General features: G+C 47.5%; 1 protein-coding gene and 1 pseudogene across 2 annotated transcripts in view; one reads left to right on the top strand and one right to left on the bottom strand.

Annotated features, from left to right (window-relative positions):
• Positions 1-24,324, top strand: part of Asb18 (ankyrin repeat and SOCS box containing 18) — a 69,086-nt gene that overhangs the window by 30,916 nt on the left and 13,846 nt on the right. For both annotated transcript variants that reach the window (XM_085696794.2, XM_085696790.2), the window contains one exon: positions 21,126-21,633. In XM_085696794.2, the coding sequence (XP_085552920.1) occupies positions 21,126-21,633 (508 nt within the window). The remainder of the gene's footprint in view (positions 1-21,125; positions 21,634-24,324) is intronic.
• On the bottom strand, positions 7,583-7,980 carry LOC148123289 (small ribosomal subunit protein eS12 pseudogene; annotated as a pseudogene).

Below are 24,324 nucleotides of genomic sequence, written 5' to 3'. Positions count from 1 at the left end.
CCACTTTTATAAAGTTCTCATATGGTACACTGGTCACACATAAGGCTGGAGTTTTCCATTCACAGTCCAATTGGGCAAGCTGTCATAAGATATCCACCTGTTCTTGTACTAGGTCAATTATTTGATTAAGAACCATTATTTCATCTCTAATAGATGTATCTATGGTAGCCTGCTGATCCAGGGCTGTAGCCACTGTGGTAGATAACTGATTGAGGGTCTTTGTTTTTCATGATATAGGCCGTGCTGCCCCAGTGGCGCCTAGGAAAAACCCAGGCCCTGTTTGTTGATATTAGATTTAAGATTTATTGGCTCCCGTATTCCTTGCCGGGTACGGTGGCCTCGGGTTCCAGAGCCCGCCCACCATCCAAGGGCTGTGCGAGGCCCTGGGCCTGCTCGCTGCGCGGATCCCCGTGTCCCAGGCCAGGAAGTGGCGGCTCCACCCCCAGGCGCCCCCGCCTTCCCTGCGGGGCCAGCCCAGACCTCCGCGGCTGTGTTGGTGGGGGAGTGTGGCGGGAGCCGACACCCAGACCAAGGCGGCACAGGCAGCAACATCTCAAGGTCCACGCCAGAGCCGCTGCGGCTCAAGGGGCCGATGGGAGAGGCGGCGAACAGGGCCGCTTTCCTACTAGCCAACTCTCAACACCTGTGCCACAGCAAAAGCGGCTGTAAACTCTCACAGATCCAGCCAACGACCCAATCACCCCAAAATCCAAAGGCCCTTCGCATCCACCTCCCTGCGGATCCTGAAACACCAGACAAGCCAAGCGTATACACAGCAATCTTTCAGGAGGACTTGAGTTCTTAAAATGCTAAGCAGTTCTTAAAAACTTAAGTCGCACTATGTAGATGTAATACGGTACTGCCTGTTTACTGCGTCTAAACCTTAATTGCGCTTTTATTATGATAATTACGACCAGCCCTGCCTGAAGTCTGCATCGTTTAGCATAGCCAAATGGAACCAGAGACATTTTAGCCTCAGAAACCCTCATAGTTCCAGGTACATTGTAAGCCCTCTGGCCCGGCTGCCTGTGGCACCGCTCTCATTCCCGGTACCGCCGTGACATCCTCCAGGCCAGGCACCAACCGAGCCGGAGCAACGTGCCCCCCACCATAGCCACAGAGCAAAGCTCCGCTCCAGCTGCCCTCCAGCCCCAGGTGCACCCACTCCAAGCCCAAACCGGTGTACGGAGCAAAGCGGAACTCAGAGAAGCAGGCTTGCTGCTCTGCAATCACTGAAAGGACCTCATTTAATCTTTTAGGGAATTTGGGCGCCGTTAATCTCTTTGACTGCTTCCTGCTGAATTGGGCCGCTGTATTTTAGGGGTAAACACTATAACATTTCAGGAGGTCTCGGTGATTCAAACCACGTGGATCTCAAGCACATACTTAGGCTCCCATCCTCTGTGGAGGCGAAAACAGAACCTCTCCTCCAAAACATCATATTCTTAAGCCCATGTTTTAAATTTAAACTACCTTTTTTAGCAGTTCCTAAATTCAAATATCTTTCTCCTGTCCAGTACATAAAAAACAACATGAACAACATAACATAAAGCTTTTGACCTTGTAAATCAGCCTTCTCCCCCATTTTTACTTTCTTAGAATCATTGGGGGGTTCTTTTTAACTTATCTGGGTGTGCGCGCACAACCTCCCACTGCTGCTCAGTTTCTGATATGCTCTCTGGACTTTAGAGCGTACCTCTCTGAGTATGCATGCCTGCAGTTCTGAATCCTCCTTGTGTCCAAGGGGTCTCCGGCGGTGCAAAGTTCTTCTTCTTCCCGGGTATCGCACCAGATGTCCCGCGCTCGGCCTCGCCTGCAAGAACCACGCGGGGCACTTAGGATCCTTCTGCAGTAATAGCTTTAATCCTCTTGGGAGCTAGAGCATAAGCCACATGGCGGAGACCCAGATATGAAGGAAGCCATCCCTTATATACGAAACTGTCCTAGCTTCGGACGTGTCACTCTTGGATTGGTCAACTGCTCCCAGTCCCAGGTGATACCTCGGGAGTAGGCGGGGACACAGAAGTGGAAAGTTACCAACATGTGTGAGCTTTCTAGCTCACCTGGCGGTGCAGAGCCATCTATGGTGGAGAGTGTGGTTGCGGTCTTCTACAGGGATACTGCTATATAGCTTGAGATGGCTTCAAATTCATGATCGTCCTGCCTCTGCTATTTGAGAGCTGGTCCCGAATGCCCACCAGGTCCACTGCCCTAGTTGACTTTGTCACCTTGACATGGCCTAGAGTCATCTGAGAAGAAACTCTCAATTGAGGGACTGCACAGAGCACACTGGCTAGCAGGCATGCCCATGGATGACTGTCTTGACTGTGAACTGATGCAGGAGGGCTAGGTCCACTGTGGGCAGCATCATCCCTAGGCAGGTGACCCTGGTCTGCATGAGAAAGTCAGTCAAGCATGACCCTGCAGGTGCGGCACCACACAGCAACCCTCCATAGTTTCTGCTTCAAGTTCTTACTTGAGTTCCTCCCGATGATGAACTATAACCCGGAAGTGTAAGTCAAATTAACCTTATCCTACTCTACACTGCTTTTGGTCAGTGTGTTTTATCACAGTAGCAGATAGGAAACTAGAACCTCACTGTGCAGCTATTAGCATTTTGTAGTTTGTTTTGTTGTGTTGGTTTTTCGAGACCGGGTTTCTCTGTAGCTTTGGAACCTGTCCTGGAACTAGCTCTTGTAGATCAGGCTGGCCTCGAACTCACAAAGATCCACCTTCCTCTGCCTCCCGAGTGCTGGGATTAAAGGCATGCGGCACCACCGCCTGGCGCCTTCCGTAGTTTTGACGCCAATGTGGAAGGTATTTTGATTTTGATTTCTGATCTTGTGCCATATGAAACTGGTTGCTTTTCTGTGGTGACCTTGTAGCCTTCTGCCTCCGTGGGCTCACTGGTCTTGTAAAGGCTTCCATAAGTTCATGGGATCTCTATGCAGACAGTTTTATCATCTGTCAGCAAACTCGGCTCTGCTTCCTTTGCAAACTGAATTCTCGTTCTCACACTTATTTCGCTGACTGGAATTCCCAGTGCAGTTCTGGAGAGAAACAATGAGGAGTCGCTTCTCCTCGTTCCTTGTCTTAGAGCATGGTATTTAACGTCTTTCACCATTAAGAAGTTCTTCTAGATTGCCTTCCTAAAAGACAAAGCACTCTTTTCTATTCTTAGGTTGTTGGGAGTTTTATTATATAGGGACACTGAGTTTTCTTAAATTTCTTTATAGGTATGAAAATGCTCATATGACCTTGCTTTGATCTCTTAACACTGATTTTCAGATGGTACACCAACCTTGCTTTCCTGGGATTATTAACTACACTCATGGATTATTATATGCAGATAGATAGATGATAGATAGATAGATAGATAGATAGATAGATAGATAGATAGATAGATAGATATATGATAGGATGGATGGAAGATAAGTAGATGGATAATAATTGGTTTTAATTTGCTGTGATATTTCTAATGCCTACTCTTATTTTTATGAGAGAGACTAGTTTATGGCTGTCTTGCACCATCTTTGACTGATTTAAGCATCACTGACATAATCCCAGTAATAAATGAGAAGCAGTCCCTTCTCCCTCTTCATTTTCTAGATTTTAGATCGTCTCAGGTGTGCGGTGCAGTTCTCCACCACAGCTATCTGGATGTGGCATTTTCTTGGCAAGAGGTTTCTAACTATGAATTCAAGTTCTTTCCTAAACAGAGGTAGATGTTTCTCTTCCTAAGCAAGCTTTCACAGAGATGTCTCACTTTCAGCTAAGATGTCTAATCTGTTGGCATGAGGTTGACCCTGATTTTTCTTTTACTGGCTGTGGATTCTGTCATATTTCCTCTGTCTCTCATGATATTGGGGTGTCCCACCCCCATCAGTTTTGCTTCTGATTTCATTGATTCTCTCTCATTCATGTTAAAATTTGCCTGGCCGCATAAGTCCTGTTTGTGATTTCATTGACCTCTATTTTTTTGTTTTTGTGGGCTTTTTTTGTCTCTTCTCTATTATTTTTTTTTTGCTTTCCTTTCTTTCTTGCATTGAGTTTTATTTGCTTATCTTTTTTTAAATTTCTTTCAATGTAATAATGTTATTTAAATTTCTTTAAATGCTAACGTTATTGGTTTGAGTATTATTTTCAAATACAGGCTTTCAGGGCTCCACATGTCCTCCTATATACTATCTTTACTGTTATTTCACTAAGTCCTGGTCTCACTGTGTAGCCCTGGCTGGCCAGAACCTCTCCAGGTAGAACAGACCAATCTTAAACTCACAAGATCCACGTGCCTCTGCCTCCCAACTTAATCAAAGGTGTTTGGAAAATTTACTTTGCACAACCTTATAAATTCATTGAGACTTATTTTATAATCAAAAAATATATCTCTCATGGTAAATACCCCCATGTCCTTTAAAAAATGAATCTGCTTTTGGCAGTGGGGGGGGGGGATTCAACACTCTAGGAAAGTCAGCAGCAGCATCAAGTTCCCCAGGCCTGTTACTGCTTCTGTGTATGTGATTCACCTTCACCTCCCTGGTTCAGATTACTGGAGGGAGTTAAACTCTCTACATGGGATGACTGTTTGCCTGAATGTATGCTTGTGTGCTGTGTGTGCCATGCCCACAGAGGCTAGAAAGGGGCATTGGATCTCCTGGGACTGGAGTTTCAGGTGGTTGTGAGCTGCCACATGGGTGCTGGAAATTTACCCTGGGTCCTCTGAAAGAGCAGTCAGTGCTCTTAACCACTGAGCCATCTCTCTAGACCCAATGAAACGCCATTCTTAATCTTTAGTGATCTTTTTTGGTTTGTAGTCGACATTTTCTGATATTAAAAATAGCTACTTTAAAGTGCTGAGACCAGGAAGAATAGCCCTCCCTAGGGAAGATTCCCCAAGTGCTTATTCAATACCAACTCAGATATATACAGTAATTTTATATAGACTGAGCAGGTTATATTTACATATTTAGAACTCTCTCTCTCTCCCATGTATGTGAGCATGAGTGTGTGTGTGTGTGTGTGTGTGTGTGTGTGTGTGTGTGTAAAACAAGAATTAAAGAAAAAGAGATCATAATTTACATTTGAGACAGAGCATGGAAGTGGATACATGAGAGAGATTGAAGTAAGAAAGAGAAGAAAAATTATATAAGTACATTTTAATTTCAAAAATTAGAAAAATAAAAAGAAAACATTTAAAATAGCTCCTTTGGCACCAGCACGGTTCTCTCTGGACTAGGTTTAGCATTCCACATCTCATGAGTTCTGTTGCTGCTGTGTAACAGCACAGACGACACATTTAAAGACTGGAGAGATGGCTCAGCAGTTAAGAATGCTGACTGCTCTTGCAGAGAAATCTCATTCGGTCCCCAGAACCCTCACGGTGGCTCATAACTGTCTTTAATTTCAGCCCCAGAGGACCCAATGTTCTCTTCTCACCTTCACGGGCACCTGGCATAAAAATAATACACAAACAAGCATGCAGATACTCACACATGAAATTTAAATTAACTCTTTGAAAATGCATGTATTACCTCACAGTTTCTCGGGGTCAGGAGTCTGGCCATTGTTTTGTTGGTTTTTCTTTTCCCAGACCTCTCAAAAGACTGCACTGTAGAGAACACGAAGGCCTGTGGTCTCATCTGAATGGTCAACTAGAGAAAACCTATGGACAACCCTGCAGTGGTTACTAGCAGAATCCAATGTATTAAGAACTGTTGAGTTGGGAGGTCTCCATCCCTCACTGGCTGCTGATTAATTCAGTTCCTTGATGCCTCAGTCCATTCCTGCTGCTACAACAAAATCTCTTAGGTCAGGTAGTTGACAAATCATACCTTTTTATTTCCCCCATTTCTGAGGCTGAGAGGTTCAAGATCAAGGCACCAGCAGATGCAGCTCTAACGAGGGCTCCATCTGCTTCCAGCACTGAACTTTGCTGTTGTATAGTCATGTGGCATACGAGGTAGAAGAGATGGAAGCAATGAACTCACTTCTCTTGAGGCCTTTTCTAAGCGCCACTTCTACCTGTGACATCAGAGACCCTAAGATCTAATCACTCCCTACCGTCCATCCATTTCTCTTCATAGTTTTCCACTGGGCATTGAATTTCAAGGTGAATCTTGGAGACAAACACCTTTGCTACATAGAACTTTCTAGAGTAGCAGCTTGCTTCATCCAAGTATGCAAGTTGAGAAGACAAGAGTCTTCTAGCAAGGGAGAAGTCACAATTTACTTAACCTACTGTAGAAAAAAAAATTCTTGTATCTTTTTCCATGAAGTGTCTGTTAGAAGCAAGTCAAAAGTCTCATCCTGTAGCATGAGGGCCGGCTTGTTGGGGTTTCTGTCCTGCCCGGTACCCCACAGTTGGCAAGCCCCAAAGAAAATCACACAGAGGTCTCCATAAGATTATAAACTGATTGGCCCATTAGCCTGAGCTACTTATTAGCTCTTGTAACGTATATTAACCCATTAGTCTTATCTATGTTAGCCACATGGCTCAGAACCTTTCACAGCAGGGCAGGTCACATGTTGCTTCTTTGGTGGTCTGGGCTGGACTGCCTGAAGAGCTACCTTCTTCCCAGAATTCTCCTGTTCTCACCGCCCAGTCTCTACTTCCTATCTGATTGACCCGCCTATACTTCCCACCTGGCCAATCAGTGTTTATTTAAAATATGATTGACAGAATACAGACAATTCTCCCGCACCATCATCCATGGTCAGGAGATAGAATAAGGTAAATATTGAAATAGGTGTTGACTGTCTGTTGAACCAGTCTTTCAAACTTTAACTGTTCGTTGATTTGTTTGTTTGTTTGCAGACAGTCTCACATATCCTGGCTGGCCTCAGATTCCTTATGTAGCCAAGAATAACTTTGAGCTTCTGATTCTTTTGCCACCACCTCCCCACTGCTGAGATAATGTGCCTATGCCAGCATGCCCAGTATAGGAAGTTTTTTTGTTTTTGAGACAGGGTCTCTCTATGTCATCCTCGCTGTCCTGGAACTCACTATATAGACCAGGCTAGCCTTAAACTCAGAGATCCGCCTGCCTCTGCCTCCTGGATGCTGGGATTAAAGGCTTATGGCCATGTATCCCTTCTTGTTCTCTGTGCTACTGGTATCCTACACTTTACTTATATATTTAAGTCCCACAATGCGTTGCTATTGCTTTTTAACAGTTAATTATCTACTAAATATGTTGAAATAATGCAAAACAAGATTTTGCTTTTATTTATGTAGATGCTCTGTCGTTTTCATTGCTCTGTGGATATCCAGGACTTCATGTGTTCTCATTTTGCTTCTCCTCCAAAGACTTCCTTCAGCGGGTCTTGCGCTGAGAGCTGGCTGCTGGTGAGCGCTCTCAGTGTCTGCTGTTTGAACATAGTTGTTTATTTTGAGTGTCTGAAAGACATCTATGCTGGTAAGGAATTCTGGGCCAACAACGTGAACTTTCTTCACACTCCTTCCCATCTTCTGTCTTCTTCCTTATCTTCCTCTTCGGCTCCTCCCCCTCATTCTTCCTGCACATTAGACACAGAGATCAGATCCACAGTCCTTTTTTTTTAACGAGCCAAATTTTTTATTGATTCATTTCTTGCATTGAAGTAGTCTTTCGCTGACAACCTTGGCCTGAGATTCTTTGCCATCATCCTTAACCACCACACAACTGCAACCAACCACTATCCATGGCTTACCCTCTTGATCAGTTTCACAGAGGCCTACCCATGCCCCTAGTTTCCTGTTGTCATCAACCTTAATTACGTTGATTTGGTGCTCAGCACCATGGGCCTCCAGCAACTCGACACTACATAGGCTCATCACGCTGGGTGCAAGCATGCAAAGATGAACATGGCACTCATCTAAGGTTTGGGCCGCTTTGGGTAAGCCACGTGCTAAACCATCATGAATTGGGCATTCTTCAGCACCTCTCGTAGAGCAGTACTGACATCCAATACACCCCCAGCAGCAATGGCTTCCTGGGCCATGGCGGTGGATGACGGGTGAGGCTGAATCTTGAACGCACCCGAGCCTCCGCCTTTGTGCAACTCGGAGGTGGCAGGGGGAAAAGCAATGCTCTGTCTTGTAACCTGCATTCCTTCGGTAAGAAATCTGCAGTCCTCCCTGTTCAGATTTAGGAATTTCTATCTATTTCTCAATTTAAGTAGTTGATAATACATACTTATCAGATTTAGAAATGTGTTGACAACCGTGACTCCATGTTTTGGTAGACCTTCCATCGCAATGACAAACATCTTACACAAACAATTTAGGGGATTCATTTAGGCTGTGGTTTCAAAAGCTTCTGGTCCACAGTGGACCTGACTCCACTGCTTTGGGTCTGAGGTGAGACAGAACCTCATGGCAACAGGAACATGGTGAATAAAGTCACTCACCTCACTGGAGGTAGGGTGGATTCTTCCGTGTTCCTCTCTTGGATCCACCCACTCTCTCGTTTGAAGTCCACACTTACTGAATGGGTCCACCCACGTTCACAGCAGGTCTTCCATCAGTTGTATAATTGCTGCATTTATTTTATGGAGATCAAAACGCTATTTCCATTTAATTTGGGGTTTTATTGTTTCTTCCCTTACTCTAAACTTTCGTTGGCCACCTATGACTTTTCATTCGCTGGGCTGTCCTTCGTCAAGAACAAGATTCCAAAGTATAGCATGTTCCAGGAGAAAATACAATCTGTTTGATGATGTTCCATGTGTAGTATTCACCCTACCCCATACCTCTAAGGACACACATCTATTGTTTACTTGTGTCTTATTCAGAATTAAAGTTAGAGAACTCAAGTGCAGCAGAGTACCCTAGACTGGATCCTAATGCAGAACATGGATATGGAGTGGGAGGGCCAAAACCAATCACCACTTTTACTACCATTAGTTCACCAAATTGTAGCAACGTTAGTTCCCTAATGTGACATATGCCCCCTAATAATCCAAAATCTTAACTTGAGGGAGAGCTAGACAAAGGGGATTTGTAAGCTCTTTGCCCGGCCTCGACAACACTCCTGTGAATCTGAAATGAGGGTTAAATTAAAAGGTGGTTTCTTTTATACTTTATTTTATAATATTTTTACTATGAATTGAGAATGCAGGACCTATTCAGAGCAGAAAATACTGTGATCCCTGAGAGCAGTTCTTATGATAAACCAAAAGTTAGCAATTAGATCAAGACCCTGAGATCAGGTACCGGCCAGTAGCATTGCTCAGCCTTTGCACCAGACAGAAACCAGCTTCCCGGTCCCAGCTAGCTTTTAAGTACCACGCAGGCCGAGGACATGGTTTCATCTTTGCCCTGAACACATCTCAGTACAGAATGATGCTAGTTCAAATCTCCTTTCCTCTGCCTTCCTCTTGGTTCATTTGGGTCATTTTCTGTCTCTCTCTGTGTGAACTTTCCCTTTGACCACATACTTTGGGAGTCTTGTACCATGTAAATCGCTGGCATGGGATGTGGGGGAGGCAGTTTACGTTAAATGATGACTAAACCAGAATCCCAGGCAGAACGATTAGATCCCGCCCTCCGGTGTCAATGATCGAGCCGAAAACACCGGCAGACTCCATAGCAATCTCTACAATAACGTAGGCCGCTACCTTGGAGGATAAAAAGTTAATAGATGTCAGAAAGGACTTGCGAGTGCCACCAGACTTTTCTGCTCAGAAAAAGTCCTCTTAAAGCCGAGACTCTAAGGAGGTCTGGCTTCAGGGACTATAAACATTATCACTTTGACAAGAAAGAGCAAGTTTCCAGGATCTTTTATACACAGTCAATTTTAGGTCATCCTTAATTTTTTTTTACCTCACAGTAGCGAGAAGGTCGCTGACCCACATACAGAGCCATTTCATCCCCTTGCTCTTCACACAATGGTCCCCATACCAAGGGACCCAGCTCTGCCCCCAGCCCCTTCCAGTCAGCAATTCTCCATGGGCACAGGACTTGAAAACCTTTGAGTCTCTGAGTTCTTGGGATTTTTTAAAAAAAAAAAAGTTATCTGTGCTTCCTTCCAACCAGCAAGCTTCAGAATTCGGAATTTCAGCACACGAAAAGGGATATGAGACCTTTAATCTAGTGGTTGTTTGAAGAGACATTTTTTTTTTCCAAAAAAGAAAAATCCCAGGAAAGTTCCTCTGTTCCCCGCCTTGCAGGCTGCATGCCAGCCTCGCCCTGTTTGTTACTGAGTCCCCCTTGACCCTCGCCACTCTTTTCTTTTTACCCTTAGCGATTAAAACCACAGCCGACTTCTAGAGTCCTGATTCTTGGTCTTGGCTCTACCTGTCTTTATCGCCGCAAAGTCAAGACGGCTTGCTTTCTCCGCGGCGTATATTAATAAGAAGCACACTGGCTCACTTTTTTGATCCAGGTGTGTCAGTTCAGCTAAGCGAAAGATAATTCATGAGTCAGAATCGGACCTGTGAATGCAGCTGATTAGGAGGGGCAGCCATCATTGAAGGGAATCATTAAGCAATTCTGCTCCAGTTCGAGCCTGGCAGGTGGGACTATCTGAGCGGAGGGAAACGGCAGGCATTCCTCAGTATCTATGCAGGGTTGGTGCTAGGATATCCATGGGTACCCAGAATGTGAGGATATAGGAAAACAGACTCAAATTTTAACAGAAGTCATATACAACCTCTAGCGTATTTTAAATCACCCCCAGATCCTTAGAATGCCAAACACAAAGTCAAAGCTGCGTAAACCCTCAGCATGCTGCATTGCTTAGTGAAGATGGGGGGAGGGATCTGCGCATGCTCAGAACAGATGTAATTTTTGTTCAAATATTTGCAACCCACAATTGCTTCAATCTGTGGCTGTGGGACCTACACATAGCGAGAAGCCTCTGCCCTCTTTCTCTGAAGTAAAATAAGAAGCAAAGTTGCTCTGTCCAGGATTTTAGCGGGGCGATGGTTCAGACTCCCAACTCCAACAGCCCCCGTCTAGCCGCAGAAGCCTCGTCCTCAGATTGTGGGCCTGATATGCAATCCAGTCAGCAGCCCGCTCCAGCGCCCATCAAGTAAACAGTAAGAAAGTCTCAGTTAACATAAATTTAAGGCATCTTGGGGAATATTTAAAAAAAGCAGGCTTAGGGTGCCCCACTTGGTGGCTTACTGTTCAGAGAACTCTGTCCTTCCTGTGTATTCTCAAGTGTTTATTTTCCTAGAAGCTTCTTGGCCCTGAAAGACATGACCGTGCCCTGTCTGAAGATCAGGAAACTGAAGCACAGGGTGGGCTGGCGCTGTGCGGAGTGGTGACAAAGCCTCTCCAGTCCTCCCTGTGTCCCAAAGTAGATCCACTCATCTCCATGGTTACTATATAATCATGTTCCACCACAGGCTCCGCCCCCTTGAGGGCATCACTGGTGGGTGTCCTCAGCGTTCTGCTCCTCCCTGCATTTGTTTGCTTTCTGTGGCTGTGATAAAATGCTGACCAAATTCAACTTGAAAAGAAGTGAGTTTTCTTGGCTTAAAAGTCATAGTCCATGGTTGAAGGAAGTTAGGGCGGAAACTCAAGGCAGGAACCAAGAGGCAGGAACTGAGGCAGAGACCACGGAGAAACCCTGCTTACTGGCTTTCTCTCAGAGCTTTCTCACCCTTCTTTCTTATACTACCCAGGACCCAGGCAGGCTGGGCCCTCCCACATCAATCATTAAATAAGAAAATGTCCTCATATGTTGTGTGATGTTTTATCCTTTGGACTCTTCTGGGGTTCCAAATAAATCACACACAGAGGCTTACTCTTAATTATAAATGCCCGACCTTAGATTGGCATGTTTCTTGCCAGCTTGTCTTGTCTTAAATTATCCTGACTACTTTTTGCCTCTGGGCTTTTATCTTTCTTAATTCTGTATGTCTTACTTTCCTTCTTCCTCCGTGGCTGGCTGTGTGACCGGGTGGCTGGCCCCTGCTGTCCTCCTCTCCTTGTTCTCTTGCTCTTGTTCATTCTCCTCCTCCTCTCAGAGTTCTCCTTCTAGTCATCCTTTCTGCCTGCCAGACCTGCCTGTCCTTGCTCCTGCCTCGATATTGGCCGTCCAGCGCTTTATTAGACAATCAGGTGTTGTAGACAGGCGCAGTAACACAGCTTCCCAGAGTTAAACAAGTGCAGCAGAAACAACAGTCACACACCTGAAAATAATGTCCCCAGCACCCACAGACTTGCCCACAGGCTGGTCTGATGGCAGATTTTCTCAGCTGAGCTCTCCCTTCCCAGTTGCCTTCACTCTATTTTGTATCAAGTGGGCAACATGAAGCAGTACACTCCCAGGTAGCATCTTATCACCTAGAAACCAGGCCAAATCCAAGCTCTTACTTCTGAACCACAGCCTTGGGAGATACTTCATAAAAGACACTGAACAGCGCTGGCTGTCAAGGCCATGTAAATGAAAACCGCAATAAAATAGTCTCCATTTCGTGCTGATTACAATTCAAAACAAACAAAATAAAACCTGGCAACGGCAAATGTTGGTGAGAAAGTGGAGTGACTGGAACTTGCCTACACTGCTTTTCGGGTGTGTGGAAATGATATAAACTCTTTGGGAAAACTGCCATTTTCTTATAAAATTAAATATGGACCCACCTGTTGCCCATCTCTTGGGCTCTAGGTAAGGAAAATGAGGACCCATGTCCACAGGAAGATGAGTACAAAGATAATTGTGGCCTTCTGAATACAGAATGATAAGAAAGTCAAGGCACCCAAATATCCGTGGACAAGAAGACTGTATTTAAAATGAGGTCTATCTGCACAGCTGAATACAACTCCATAGGAAAAACCAGAATGGTTTGCTTTGTGTGCAAACTGGCGTGGGGGCAAAGACAGGCGCAAAACCATAACAGACACTCAGACAAAATTAGACAATGTGAAAGAAACCGGAATGGCAGCTGCCTATGGCAGCAATGGCTGAGCGGCAGGCCGAGGCTGTCCTTGGGAGCTGCCGATGATCCACAGAGCTTTGAGGCAGTGGTTAGTCAAGTGGATTCTTTCATCAACGTCCACTCCAGTGCAGTAGCAGAATCTATGTGCTCCCCCTCGCCGCGTGTGACTTTTCCTTCAGAACTCTTCCATCTCATCCTCAGTTTCTCCCCACCCCATCATCCGTTTCTCCCCACCCCTGTCTTTTTCCTCGCCTCTCGCTCTGACGCCTATGGCTCTCCTCTTCATCCAGAGTATTGGGATCAGAGAAGGAGCAAAATAATTGGGGGAGAGAACTGCTGTTCCTCTCTTTTGGAAGAAGGGACGCTAGAGAAGTTTCTAGAAGGTCAGAAGTTATCTGGTGGGCCTTGTGGTGGTGGTGGGAAGCCGATCTTTGAAATTTTCTTTCCACTCAATTGTGCCCCCATTTGCCAAGGCATGGGGGTCTGTGGTAATCGAGGGACAAATATCACCATTCACTGCAGCCATCCAACACCAGAAAAACACAGCAGAAGCCATGGCCCAAGGGAGACCCTGATGCTGCAAATGGCCAAGCAGGTACTTCCTGCTTCCTCTGCCTTGAAGGCTGTCCACTCACACTGGCTTCCTCTACTGGGAAGCCTCGTGCATCCCCAGAGGGAGGGGGAGGAAGGAGAATGAAAAGGGCAGATAATAAGTCCCCAAAGAAGACCCTTGGCAGAAGGTCCAGAGAAATTAGGTGGAACTGCTCTTCCATTAGCCTAGAGGTGTGGTTTTCTGTCCTTCATGCCAAGATGGCTGGGAATTCGGTCAGTGGGAGGTAACCTTTCTCTAGCAGCTTCACTGGAAGACAGAGCAGGATTTTCCTCTCCTCTTCTCCTCCGAGTCCCACTCCCAAAGGCTGAACACACACAGCTTCCAGACAGTGCTTTCTGTCCAGACCCAGCCTTGAGGCTTCTGGTACCTTCCCCCAGGGCCCTGTTTGCAGCCCGGTTTTCACCACGCTCAATTCAAGAAGGGACATAGGCAGTACCATGATTCAACTCAGCCAGTTTCTGGGACCGCCATGCTCCTGGACACGATGCTTACCATGTAGCCTTCTGCATGACAGAGGAGATCTCTCTCTTTAGAAAAAAAAAAAAGGCTGGGGCTGGAGAGATGGCTCAGCGGTTAAGAGCATTGCCTGTTCTTCCAAAGGTCCTGAGTTCAATTCCCAGCAACCACATGGTGGCTCACAACCATCTGTAATGAGACCAGGTGCCCTCTTCAGGCATGCACGTAGACAAAATATTGTATACATAATAAATAATGTTTTTAAAAAAAAAGAAAAAAAGGCAAATAAAGAATAATAGAATAAAACAAACAGAAAAAAGAAAAAGCACAGGAAGCATAAACACAACCAGAGACACATGCCCACAGAGAAAACCCATAAAAACACAGAATCAGGAATCATCATATGTAAGCAAAAGACCAGCAAGGTTTTAAAAATGTCCAAACAAAACATCATGAGAGAAAAAAAAAAAAAAAAAAACTTCCAAAATGAGTTCATTGTGAGTTGTCCACCAACCACTGGACATAGAGACTGCCCTTAAGTGTGGCTTATAGACTCAGGAAGACTTCACTAAGGAAAATTAATTTTTCCCTTTGCAAGCAGTTATCAGTTTGAGATAGCTTTTTGGCTAGGGAAGGGAGATCCTATCCACTTCGCAGTGCTGGGACTCTCTGGCTTGGTCCTGAGCAGACTCTGCAAGCAGCTACTGTCTGAGGGTTCAGATGTGTGTCTGTGCTGTTGTGTCTTGAAGGCACTGTTCCTTGGTGTCCCCCATCCCCACTCACTCTTACAAGTTTTCTGCCCTTCCCTTCCACAAAGTTCCCTGAGCCCCTGAAGGGAGAGGTTTGATGGAGATGTCCCATTTAGGATTTGGTGTTCCAAGATCTCTCACTCTCTGCACATTTCCCAGCTGTGAGTCTCTGTATTTGTTCCCACCTGCTGCAGGGGGATGCTTCCCTGATGGTGGCTGAGCAAGACACTGATCTATGGGCATGGCAAAATATCGTGAGGAGTTATTTTATTGTTGCTTTATTTCTTCATGTAGAATAGGTCGCATTTGGCTTTCTCAAGTCCATAGACTACCAATGGTCAGGTTTGTGGTATACCTGAGCAGTATCAGGCGTGGGTTCCATCTATTATTTTTTCAAAGCTCATTGTTCAGGGGAAGTGGATCAATGGGCAAAGTGTCTGCCCCACAAGCACCCGGACCAAGTTAGGGTCCCCATCCCCCATATAAAAACCAGATGTGGTGGCTTCTGTCTGTAACCCCAGTGCTGGGAGCAACAGAGATAGATAGATTCCCATGGCTCACTGGTCAGCCAACCCAGCCAATGAGTGAGCTCCATCTTTAGTGAGACCCTGTCTCCAAGCATAAGTGGCAGAGGAAGACACCTGCTGCTGACTTCTGGCTTCTACACACACACACACACACACACACACACACACACACACACACACATAAATTCTTAGTGGAGTTAGGGAATATGCTCAGAGAACTCTCTGGCTCATCAAAGATGCTAAACAAACCATAAAGACACACCTCTGGCAAGGAGGTAGTCTGATAAATTCATCAATTGAGCTACTTTATAGTTAATCACAAAGCAATTGCATAGCCGTGTGCACATCATAGCACACAAACCTTAATGGAGTAACCTGCCTCATACCTAGGCTGGATGGGACAGCCACTCCCAGGCTACCCACCTGTTAGGACATCACTGTAGAGGCAACCTTAGCTGGGCATACAGACAGACCTAAGCACAAAAGAGACACAGCAGAAACGCTAGGTGATGGTAATCCTTCGTTCTAGTATAATCCCCCAGGACAGCCATTGTCATGAAGTACCAATTTGGCACCCAGTGGGAAGATGCAACAGAGAGGATGGTGTGACTGAGAACTTGGAAGACAAATGAAGCAATCTAGAACTCTGCTCTGCCACTTCCTGGCTACATAACTTTCCGGAAGTTATGGTCTTCTAAGTTATGGAAGTTATGGTCTCATGGTCTTCTAAGGCTCATGCATCTGCAATACTGAGTTATAGCGGTGAATAAATACAATTTAAAAAAACAAAACAAAACAAAAAAGCAAGTACATGGGCCAGCAAGATGACTCACGGGTAAAAGCACTTGTCTTTTTTTTTTTAATATTTATTTATTTATTATGTATACAATATTCTGTCTGTGTGTATGTCTGCAGGCCAGAAGAGGGCACCAGACCTCATTACAGATGGTTGTGAGCCATCATATGGTTGCCGGGAATTGAACTCAGGACCGTTGGAAGAGCAGGCAATGCTCTTAACCACTGAGCCATCTCTCCATCCCTAAAGGCACTTGTCAATCAAGCCTGATAACCTGAGTTCCATTCTGAGAACCCACATAAAGGAGGAATGAAATCACTGACTCTACAGAGGTGTCCTCTGGCCTCCACACGCGTACCCTGGCACATGTATACATGCACACACACACACACACTTACAACAATAAAATCAATAAAATATTAAAAGAAAAAAACAAAATGCTGAAGATGCCAAAAGGCCTTCCAACTTAGGTACCACACGACAGGCCTTGCGGAAGCATGGTGACCATGAGGCACAGATGAGAACGGTCTAGATGGAACGCGCAGGAATCATGGAGGCTGAGCAAGCAGGCAGGGCACAGGTGGGCGAAGAAGAGGTGGGAAGTGGGAAAGGCAAGTGGAGGTGCGTGGACCTTCTGCCAGAGGGTGACCAGTAACAGCCGGGGTCTGCAGGGAACTCTAAATGGGGCTGCAGTCATATGCAGGAAGTGGGCTCTTTAGGCTCCTGCTATGGGGCGAGACAAAATGGCCCTGGTGCAGTAGCTCTTGTTGCCCTTGCTTTGTTCACCCCTGCCTTCAGTCAAGGGCCTTTGTCTTTTATGTCCCCTTGACCTTGAAGCAGCTGCCCTTATCTCATCTCTGCAGTCATTGTCAAAGGCAGGGGTGAAGATTGAGGTAGGGCAAGGGGGAAGTAGGGGTGAGTGTCTGTCCAAGTTTCTTTGCATCAGATGCTTTCAAGACTATGCAGTGTCTTAATCCCTGTGAGATGAAGTCCCTGTTCTTCTGAGAGTCCAGGTGATGTCTCTACCCTTGGCTCCCAGCAGAGACTGTACCACCCCCAGGCCCTTCTGACTCTGCCTGTCTAGCCGGCTACCAGAAAACTCCCTTACCGAATCCCAGCTCAGCCTTCGGGGCTCAGCCCCAGCGGTGCTCCTCACAGGCCTCGGAAGGCCTGAGAGATGCTCTTGCACTGGACCCCTGCATTAGCGATTTACTGTTTCTCTAATAAAACACCCTGAGCAAAGCAACTTACACACGGGAGAGTTTATGTTGGCTTACGGATCCAGAGAGGTAGCGGGGGCGTCCATAATGGTGAGGCTGGCATGGCCTGGAAGCAGGGACAGGAGCAGAAGATGGCCTCTCAGCCACGTGGAGGAAGCCAGGCGAGCAAACTGAAAGCGAGGTGAATCTATGAACTCTCAAAGCCCACCGCCAGTGACGGTCTTCCTCCAAGGCGCCACCTAAAACTTCGACAGTCTCCCCCAAACAGCCTCACCAACCAGGAACTAGATATTCAAACGCATGAGCCTATGGAGGACATTTTTTTTTTTTTTTACTGAAGCCGCCACAAGCACAGCTGTGGTGTGGAAATGATAAATTGTTGAAGATGCGGTTTCGTCCGGGGGTGGGATGCAGAAAGTCCCCCAAACCGGCACTTGTTCCTTTGCCTTGACCATCAGCCCTCTTCTCTCCGCCTGTCACACTTGGAGTCCCAAACCCCTGCTGCTCTCAGCGACATCGATGGAAACCCTTAGAGTGTTCTGAAAACTTGGAAAGAGGGACATTCTCATAATCCAGCTGTTGCTGGGGCTGATGGGTGCCGGGGCAGCTTTGTAATTAACAGTGTTGGTTATTGTTCTTACTCCTACTCCAACTTGCCTTAGAAATTTTGAAAATGTAAATCAGTGAGAAGAAACCAAAGCCCCTCATCACCACAGCACCCCCCTCCCCCCCCCCCCAGCTGAGGTCACCTCACTTCACCCTGTGCAATTCCAGGCTCCCTCAGACATGTTCTTTACTGGTAGCTTTTTAAGACGGTCCTGTCGGTGTGTCTTATAGCCCGATGGTTCCATGCATCCATGGGGCAGATCTGTGTGTGTGTCATTACCGAGGCTAGCACGCCTTCATTTTTAATGACCGCCTGACCTATGCTGAGAGAGACATGCCCCCACCAATTTGTCCTGTGGCTTCTCTCTCCAGCCTGTGATTCTGCATCTCCAGCCACTGCCCAGTATTACAAAGCACCAAGGGCTAGCCTATTAAGTTCTCCATTACAAACAGAAAAGCCGGGCATCTGTAACCCTACCGGGTGTGGGCCAGTGTTCCCATTCTGTCCCTGTGCAGCAAACAGCAACCCGCCATTAGCCCATCAGGCCGAGGACTCTTCCTCTGTCTTTGGAGGCTGCGCTGCTTTAAAAAAAAAAAAAGTAGGAGAAAAATGTTTATAATGTTTTCGAGGCTCGGTGACAAAATGAGACAGAGCCCTTGATTTCTAAGCTCCCGCTGCACCGTTCAAAATTCCTCCCAGAGAGCCAGGCAGGAAGCAAAGCAAAGCGCTCTGATTGTAAAATTTGCATCCTTTCTTAGCTGGGTACCTTCTTCCCAAAGGATGCTTCCCATCACCGCTGTAGTTGTTTGTAAAGATCTTTCACCCAAGACAGACCACTTCTCATGATACTGCTGATGCGGAGGCAAGAGAAACACAAAGGGAGAATTAAAGACACTGAGAGTCCCTAGGAAGAAATAGAAATGCATTTCAGGGCCGCGGCTGTCAGCCCCCAAACCCTCGATGGATGATCTGGATCAGAGCCCCAGTTAAGTAAATAATAGGAAAAACAGCAGCGATGCAATAGAGAGCTGGAAGATGGTCGTTAGCGAGAGGCATTTGTTCAACAGGCTTTCAGGGAATACAGATAATGAGCTAGGCACAGCACTACACCCAATAGTCAGACACACTCTCTATGCACAAGGAGCCAAGAGTTTTAAGACAAGAGACAAAGGCGCCAGCCCTCGTTGGAAATGCAATGGTACGGTTTTGCTGGGAGTGTCCTGCTTGGTCACATACTCACAAAGCAAAGGACAATACAAAGACACAACCCTTCAGCCTGGGGTTGCGAGGAAGGCTTTCCAGAGGAAGAGGAAGATATGGGAAGCTGGAGGCCATGTCAGTGAATCCCTGGAACAAGTGCACACACAGGCATGAGGGCATTCAACTGCAGGATGATCCTAGGGTCTGTCTTTGGACAGCAAGAACTGAAACTCAGTAGGAGGGGTCTTGGCAAGGGAAGCTGGTGAGGCTCAAAGGGGCTGGATCAGGTGGCACCTGCGTCCCAGGGAAAAGGGCGGGGCCATAAGCAGGTGTGGATCCGCTGGCTCGGCACACCACAGAGATTCTTTCGGGGTTGTGTGGAGCTTAGTAGGCAGAAAGCGGACAAAATAGGAGACTCCCGAACATTCCAGGAAAGGGAGGCTCTCAAATGGCAGTGACAGTGGGAACGGTGAGAAAAGGGTAGTCAAGTGATGGTGTCACCAGCCAGGCTGGAGGAAAGAGGGAGGACAGGGAAATGACAAAGGGCAGCCAGAGGGCAGAAACAGGCCCTCCCCTGGGGATGCTAAGGTGGCAGGAAGAACCAGACATGGGGGAAACAGAAGTAGCAAATGTGGAAACTGATCTCAGCAGGCACCGGAACAGGAGCCACTGTTGGGAGACAGCAAGGGAGGGAGTTCTTGAAAGCGCCCCCAGCGGAGTTGGAGTAGACTCCTGCATCGATGGAGAGGGGCAGGGGCCAACAGATTCCAGCGAGATTCCAGCGAGCTGTGGTAGCATGCTGGAGGGTCCGAAGAAGGCACTAGTCAGGTGGGTGGGAAGTGGGGAATGACATGCCCCTGAGGGCGACAGGCTAGGGCTGGAGAACTGCAGGACTACGGAGGAAGCTATGTGATGATCTAGATGGGCCAAACAGAGCCAGCCTCCAAGGAGGGTCCTGCCTCCCCCTGCAGAGTTCAGCTGCCGAATGGGGAGGAACGGTTGACAATTTCTAAATGTGGATGGCCATACTGTCCTCCAGAGAGGGAAATGAGGACAGGGCGGTTACCACAGCGCTGCCGAGGGATAGGAAACCAAACCGGAAGGAGAAAGGCTCACTAGGGCGGAGATGGAGAATCCTGTCAGCAGACGCGGGTGTGTTGTGCTCTCTAGTCAGTGTGCAGGAGTATAAAGAGATGGCGCCGGCCCGGGACTCAGCCCCAGGAGACAAACTGGAGGCACTGGAGGGGGGTCTGTGAACACTTTCCCCCTCTCAGGTTGGCAGACTACATTTCCCACCTGAGGGCTAGGCTGCCAGATCTAACATGGTCCAAACGGCCACCAGTGAAAGATGGGATGGGGGAGGGGGAGGCGGGGCTGCTCCCAGGGGACAGGAGAACAGCCAAGGAAGATGCTCTCCTGTGAGAAGGTGTCTGGGGTCAAAGGAAGTCTTGAATTCAGCTGGTGAGCCTAGAGGCAGCAGAATCCGTCCTCCTCAGGGCAAGAAGCCATCCTCCATGGGGCTCAGAAACTCTAGGAAACTGGAAATTTGCGTTACAGCCAAAGCACACACTTTGGTCAAGGAGGAAGGGTATGTAGCTCCGCTCCGTATGTAGACATCGGTGCGCTTCTGCCTGATGCTTCCAAAGCAGAAGCTCTGGTGCCTGGCTGAGTCAGTGCCCTTGAGGTAAGGATGATGCCCCAGTCTCGGAGCAAGGCTTGCCTTGCACAGGAAAATATGGCGCAGCCTGATCTAAAGGATTCACTCTAGACCTTAACCTCCATGGTTTTTTTTGACTGAGTGCAGATAAAGTCCGAGTGACCAGTGCCCTGAACATTGTCATGTAGACATTACTTTCCCAAATAGCACCAAGTTATTGCCATTCTCATCCTAAATCTAAGTGCTTACAGAATGTTCCTATTCATTTGGTATACGGTGGGACTAGGACCCTGTTTTGCCACAATCTTGCCTCAGTTCTATTCGCCTCGCTGTGGGTGGCCTAGGCCCTGGAGCTCGCCGGATAGTGCCCCAGCGCTGTGGGAGGTGGGTTGCGGATGGTCACGGGTTGGTGACCGGTTTGGCCTGCCCGCAGGTGCGCGCAGGCATTGCTGGAACACGGTGCGACAGTACAGCTGGAGTGCGGCCCCGGCCGGGACACACCGCTGCACGTGGCGGCCCAGCACGGCTTGGACGAACACGCGCAACTCTACCTGGTCCGCGGCGCGCGCGTGGACGCGAGGAACGGCCGGGGCGAGACGGCCTTGAGCGCGGCGTGCGGAGCGGCGGCGCGGAGCCCCGATGAACAGGCGCGCTGTCTGCGCCTGTGCGCGCTCCTGCTGCGCGGCGGCGCGGCGGCAGACGCGCGCGACGAGGACGAGCGCAGCCCGCTGCACAAGGCCTGCGGCCACGCGCGCCCCAGTCTGTGCACGCTCCTGCTGCTGCACGGCGCCGACGCGGGCGCGCTCGACTACGGTGGCGCGTCGCCGCTGGCGCGCGCGCTGCAAACGGCCACGTGCGCGCCCCCGGCAGCGCAACACCGCACGGTGCAAGCTCTACTCAACTATGGATCCCCCTCGGTGTGGCCCGACGCCTTCCCCAAGGTAAGAGGACCCCCGGGAAGTTTGGCCAGGCAGACACTGGACCTGCCAGGGCTTGCATGGTGTGTGCCCAAAGTGTCGTGGGAGGGTCTGCATTTCTCTCAAACTCCCAGGGGGAGGTAGAGGCTGTGAGTCTTGGGACCCCACTTTGAGGAGCGAGGACATAGAAGTCTCTTCATAGTTAGCAAAAAGAAAAATGAAGAGGCCGCACTGTTGCTAAATATTCTAGAATGTCACCTTTCGAAGTAGTCTCCTGGGGACGCCTAGCACTTACTGCCGTGATGCCATCACAACGCCAGCGCCGAGTGTTTCAAGCAGCTCGTCTTTTGGTGTAATTTTCAGAAAGATGAAAATGAGTCTCTTGTCACAGCTGGCGTTTGATCTGCAGCGAAGTCACCCAACCTGCTCAGCGCCTTGTTAATGAGAGCACTTTACACCTTTACAAATTCCTCTCCCCTGCTGTGAAATTCGCCTAATGTGCCCTGTTCCAGTCACCCTGTGTTGAGACCTCCACCCTTTGCCCTGGCTGTGCCTTTGCAAAGTTTGTTCAGCTCACCTTGTCACTTTCTCCGTCTGTCAGGTCGTTATTCATGTAAAAGGCTCATGAGGGGAAAAAGACAAACAATGCTACCACAATAAAATCCCCAGGCAAATGTGAACAACGGACAATCATATATATGAAAATACCATAAAGAAATCACACATCAAAAAAAAAAAAAAAAGTTAAATGGACGTCCAGGGCCTGTGGGGATGGCTCCTTCAGTGAAACAATTGCAGCAAGCAAGAGGAGCCAAGTGTGGATTCCTAGCATTCATGTAAAGCTCAGCTTTGGCGGCTCATGCCTTCCATCCCAGCCTTCAGTCTCCGAGGAGGCAGAGGCAGACCCACTGTATAAGTCAGGGTTCACAAAAGCAGTGATTCTCAGCCTTCCTAACGCTGCGACCCTTTAATACAGTTCCTCATGCTGTGGGGACCCCCAACCATAACATTATTTCCTTGTTACTTCATAACTGAGTTTTGCTACTATTGTGAATCATAGTGTAGATATGTAATACGCAGGATATCTGATGTGTGACCCCTCTGAAAGGGTTGTTCGACCCCCAAAGGTCACGACCCACATGTTGAGAACCGCTGCTCTAAAGGAACAGAACTGATAAAGGAATGTGTGTGTGTGTGTGTGTGTGTGTGTCTGTCTGTCTGTCTGTCTGTCTGTATACATGTGTGGGTGGGTGTGGGTGGGTGTGGGTGGGTGGAGGATCTATTAGAGTGGTCCAGTAATGGCTGTCTCCAGACAAAAAGACTGAGAACCTGGTAGCTGTTCAGGCCACGTGATTGTATGTCATATATGTTATGATCTGTGCTTGAGTCCTGGAGGAGTCCTGGAGAGCTGTGAGTCTTCATGTCTACACTGGAATCCTGAAGAAGTTGGATTTAATGCCAGCCTCAGCAGCAGGGTAGATGAGCTTGTCGGCAGGAGTGAGGGCAAGCGTACAAAAACCAAGATTCTCTTCCTCAGTGTCCTTGTATGTGTTCTGGTGTGGTCCAGATTTAGGGCGAATATTATTTACTCCAAATAATCTGATTAAGAAAATTCCTCATGGGGCTGGAGAGATGGCTCAGTGGTTAAGAGCTGGTCTCCCAGAAGACCCGGGTTCAATCCCCAGCACCCTCATGGCAACTCACAACTGTCTGTAACTCTAAAATACCAATGCACATAAAAAAAAAAAACAAATACATTTTTAAAAAGAGAAAGAAAATTCCTCACAGGATCACCCAGAATCTTGTGTTTTAGTTGATTCTACATGTAGTCAAGTTGAGAACCAACATTAGCCAACACATTCACACCCTGGTTCCTGTAAGAAGGAAGGAAGGAAGGAAGGAAGGAAGGAAGGAAGGAAGGAAGGAAGGAAGGAAGGAAGAAAGAAAGAAAGAAAAAGCCTGTCTCAAAAAACAAATAGATAGCTCCTGAGAAATGATACCCAAGGCTGACCTCCAGCTTCCACATGCGCACATACACACACCCTGACCTACACATGTAGATAGATAGATAGATAGATAGATAGATAGATAGATAGATAGATAGATAGATTGATTGATTTTGAGGACTTGCTAGCCTGGTGTATATACCAAAGTGACAAACCAAAGGGACCGCCTCAAACAAGGTGAAAGATGAGGATACTTACCCAAACAAGTCCTCTGACTTCCACATGCATGTGGTGTTCATACATGCATACACACAAACACAGGGACACACACACAAGATAACATCCCCAAAGTATTAACTAGAAGAGATTGTCTTTTCCAAAAGTCTTCACTAAAGGAAGTCGAGTTGGTCATAAAATATTGGTTCATTTCATCTTAAAAATCGCCCCCATCTCTCAAGATACACCAATCCTATCCAGCTACCTATGCACCTGTGAACACGTAGGTGTGCCTGGTGCGTTTTGAACCAGCATCCGGGGAGCTGTTACCCAAAGATGATCCAAAGGAACAGTTTTCAGTGTTCTGAGGCAGTGAGATTCACACATTTCTCTCAAATGACTTCGCCTGTGGGCACATTCAGCGTGAAGCATGCATCTCTAGGGCCAGAAAAAGGGTAGGAACTCTACTGTGTGCCTCGCCTACTGTCCCCTCACCTATAGACTCTTATCACTGTCGCCCAAGTCACCCCCCCCCCGGGGTGCCCTGCCAGAA

The sequence above is a fragment of the Myodes glareolus genome, chromosome 1 (assembly GCF_982192425.1).
Source record: "Myodes glareolus chromosome 1, mMyoGla1.1, whole genome shotgun sequence".
NCBI classification, from domain to species: Eukaryota; Metazoa; Chordata; class Mammalia; order Rodentia; family Cricetidae; genus Myodes; species Myodes glareolus.
Note: the sequence above shows the minus strand (reverse complement) of the source record. Positions and strands in the feature narration are given on the sequence as shown.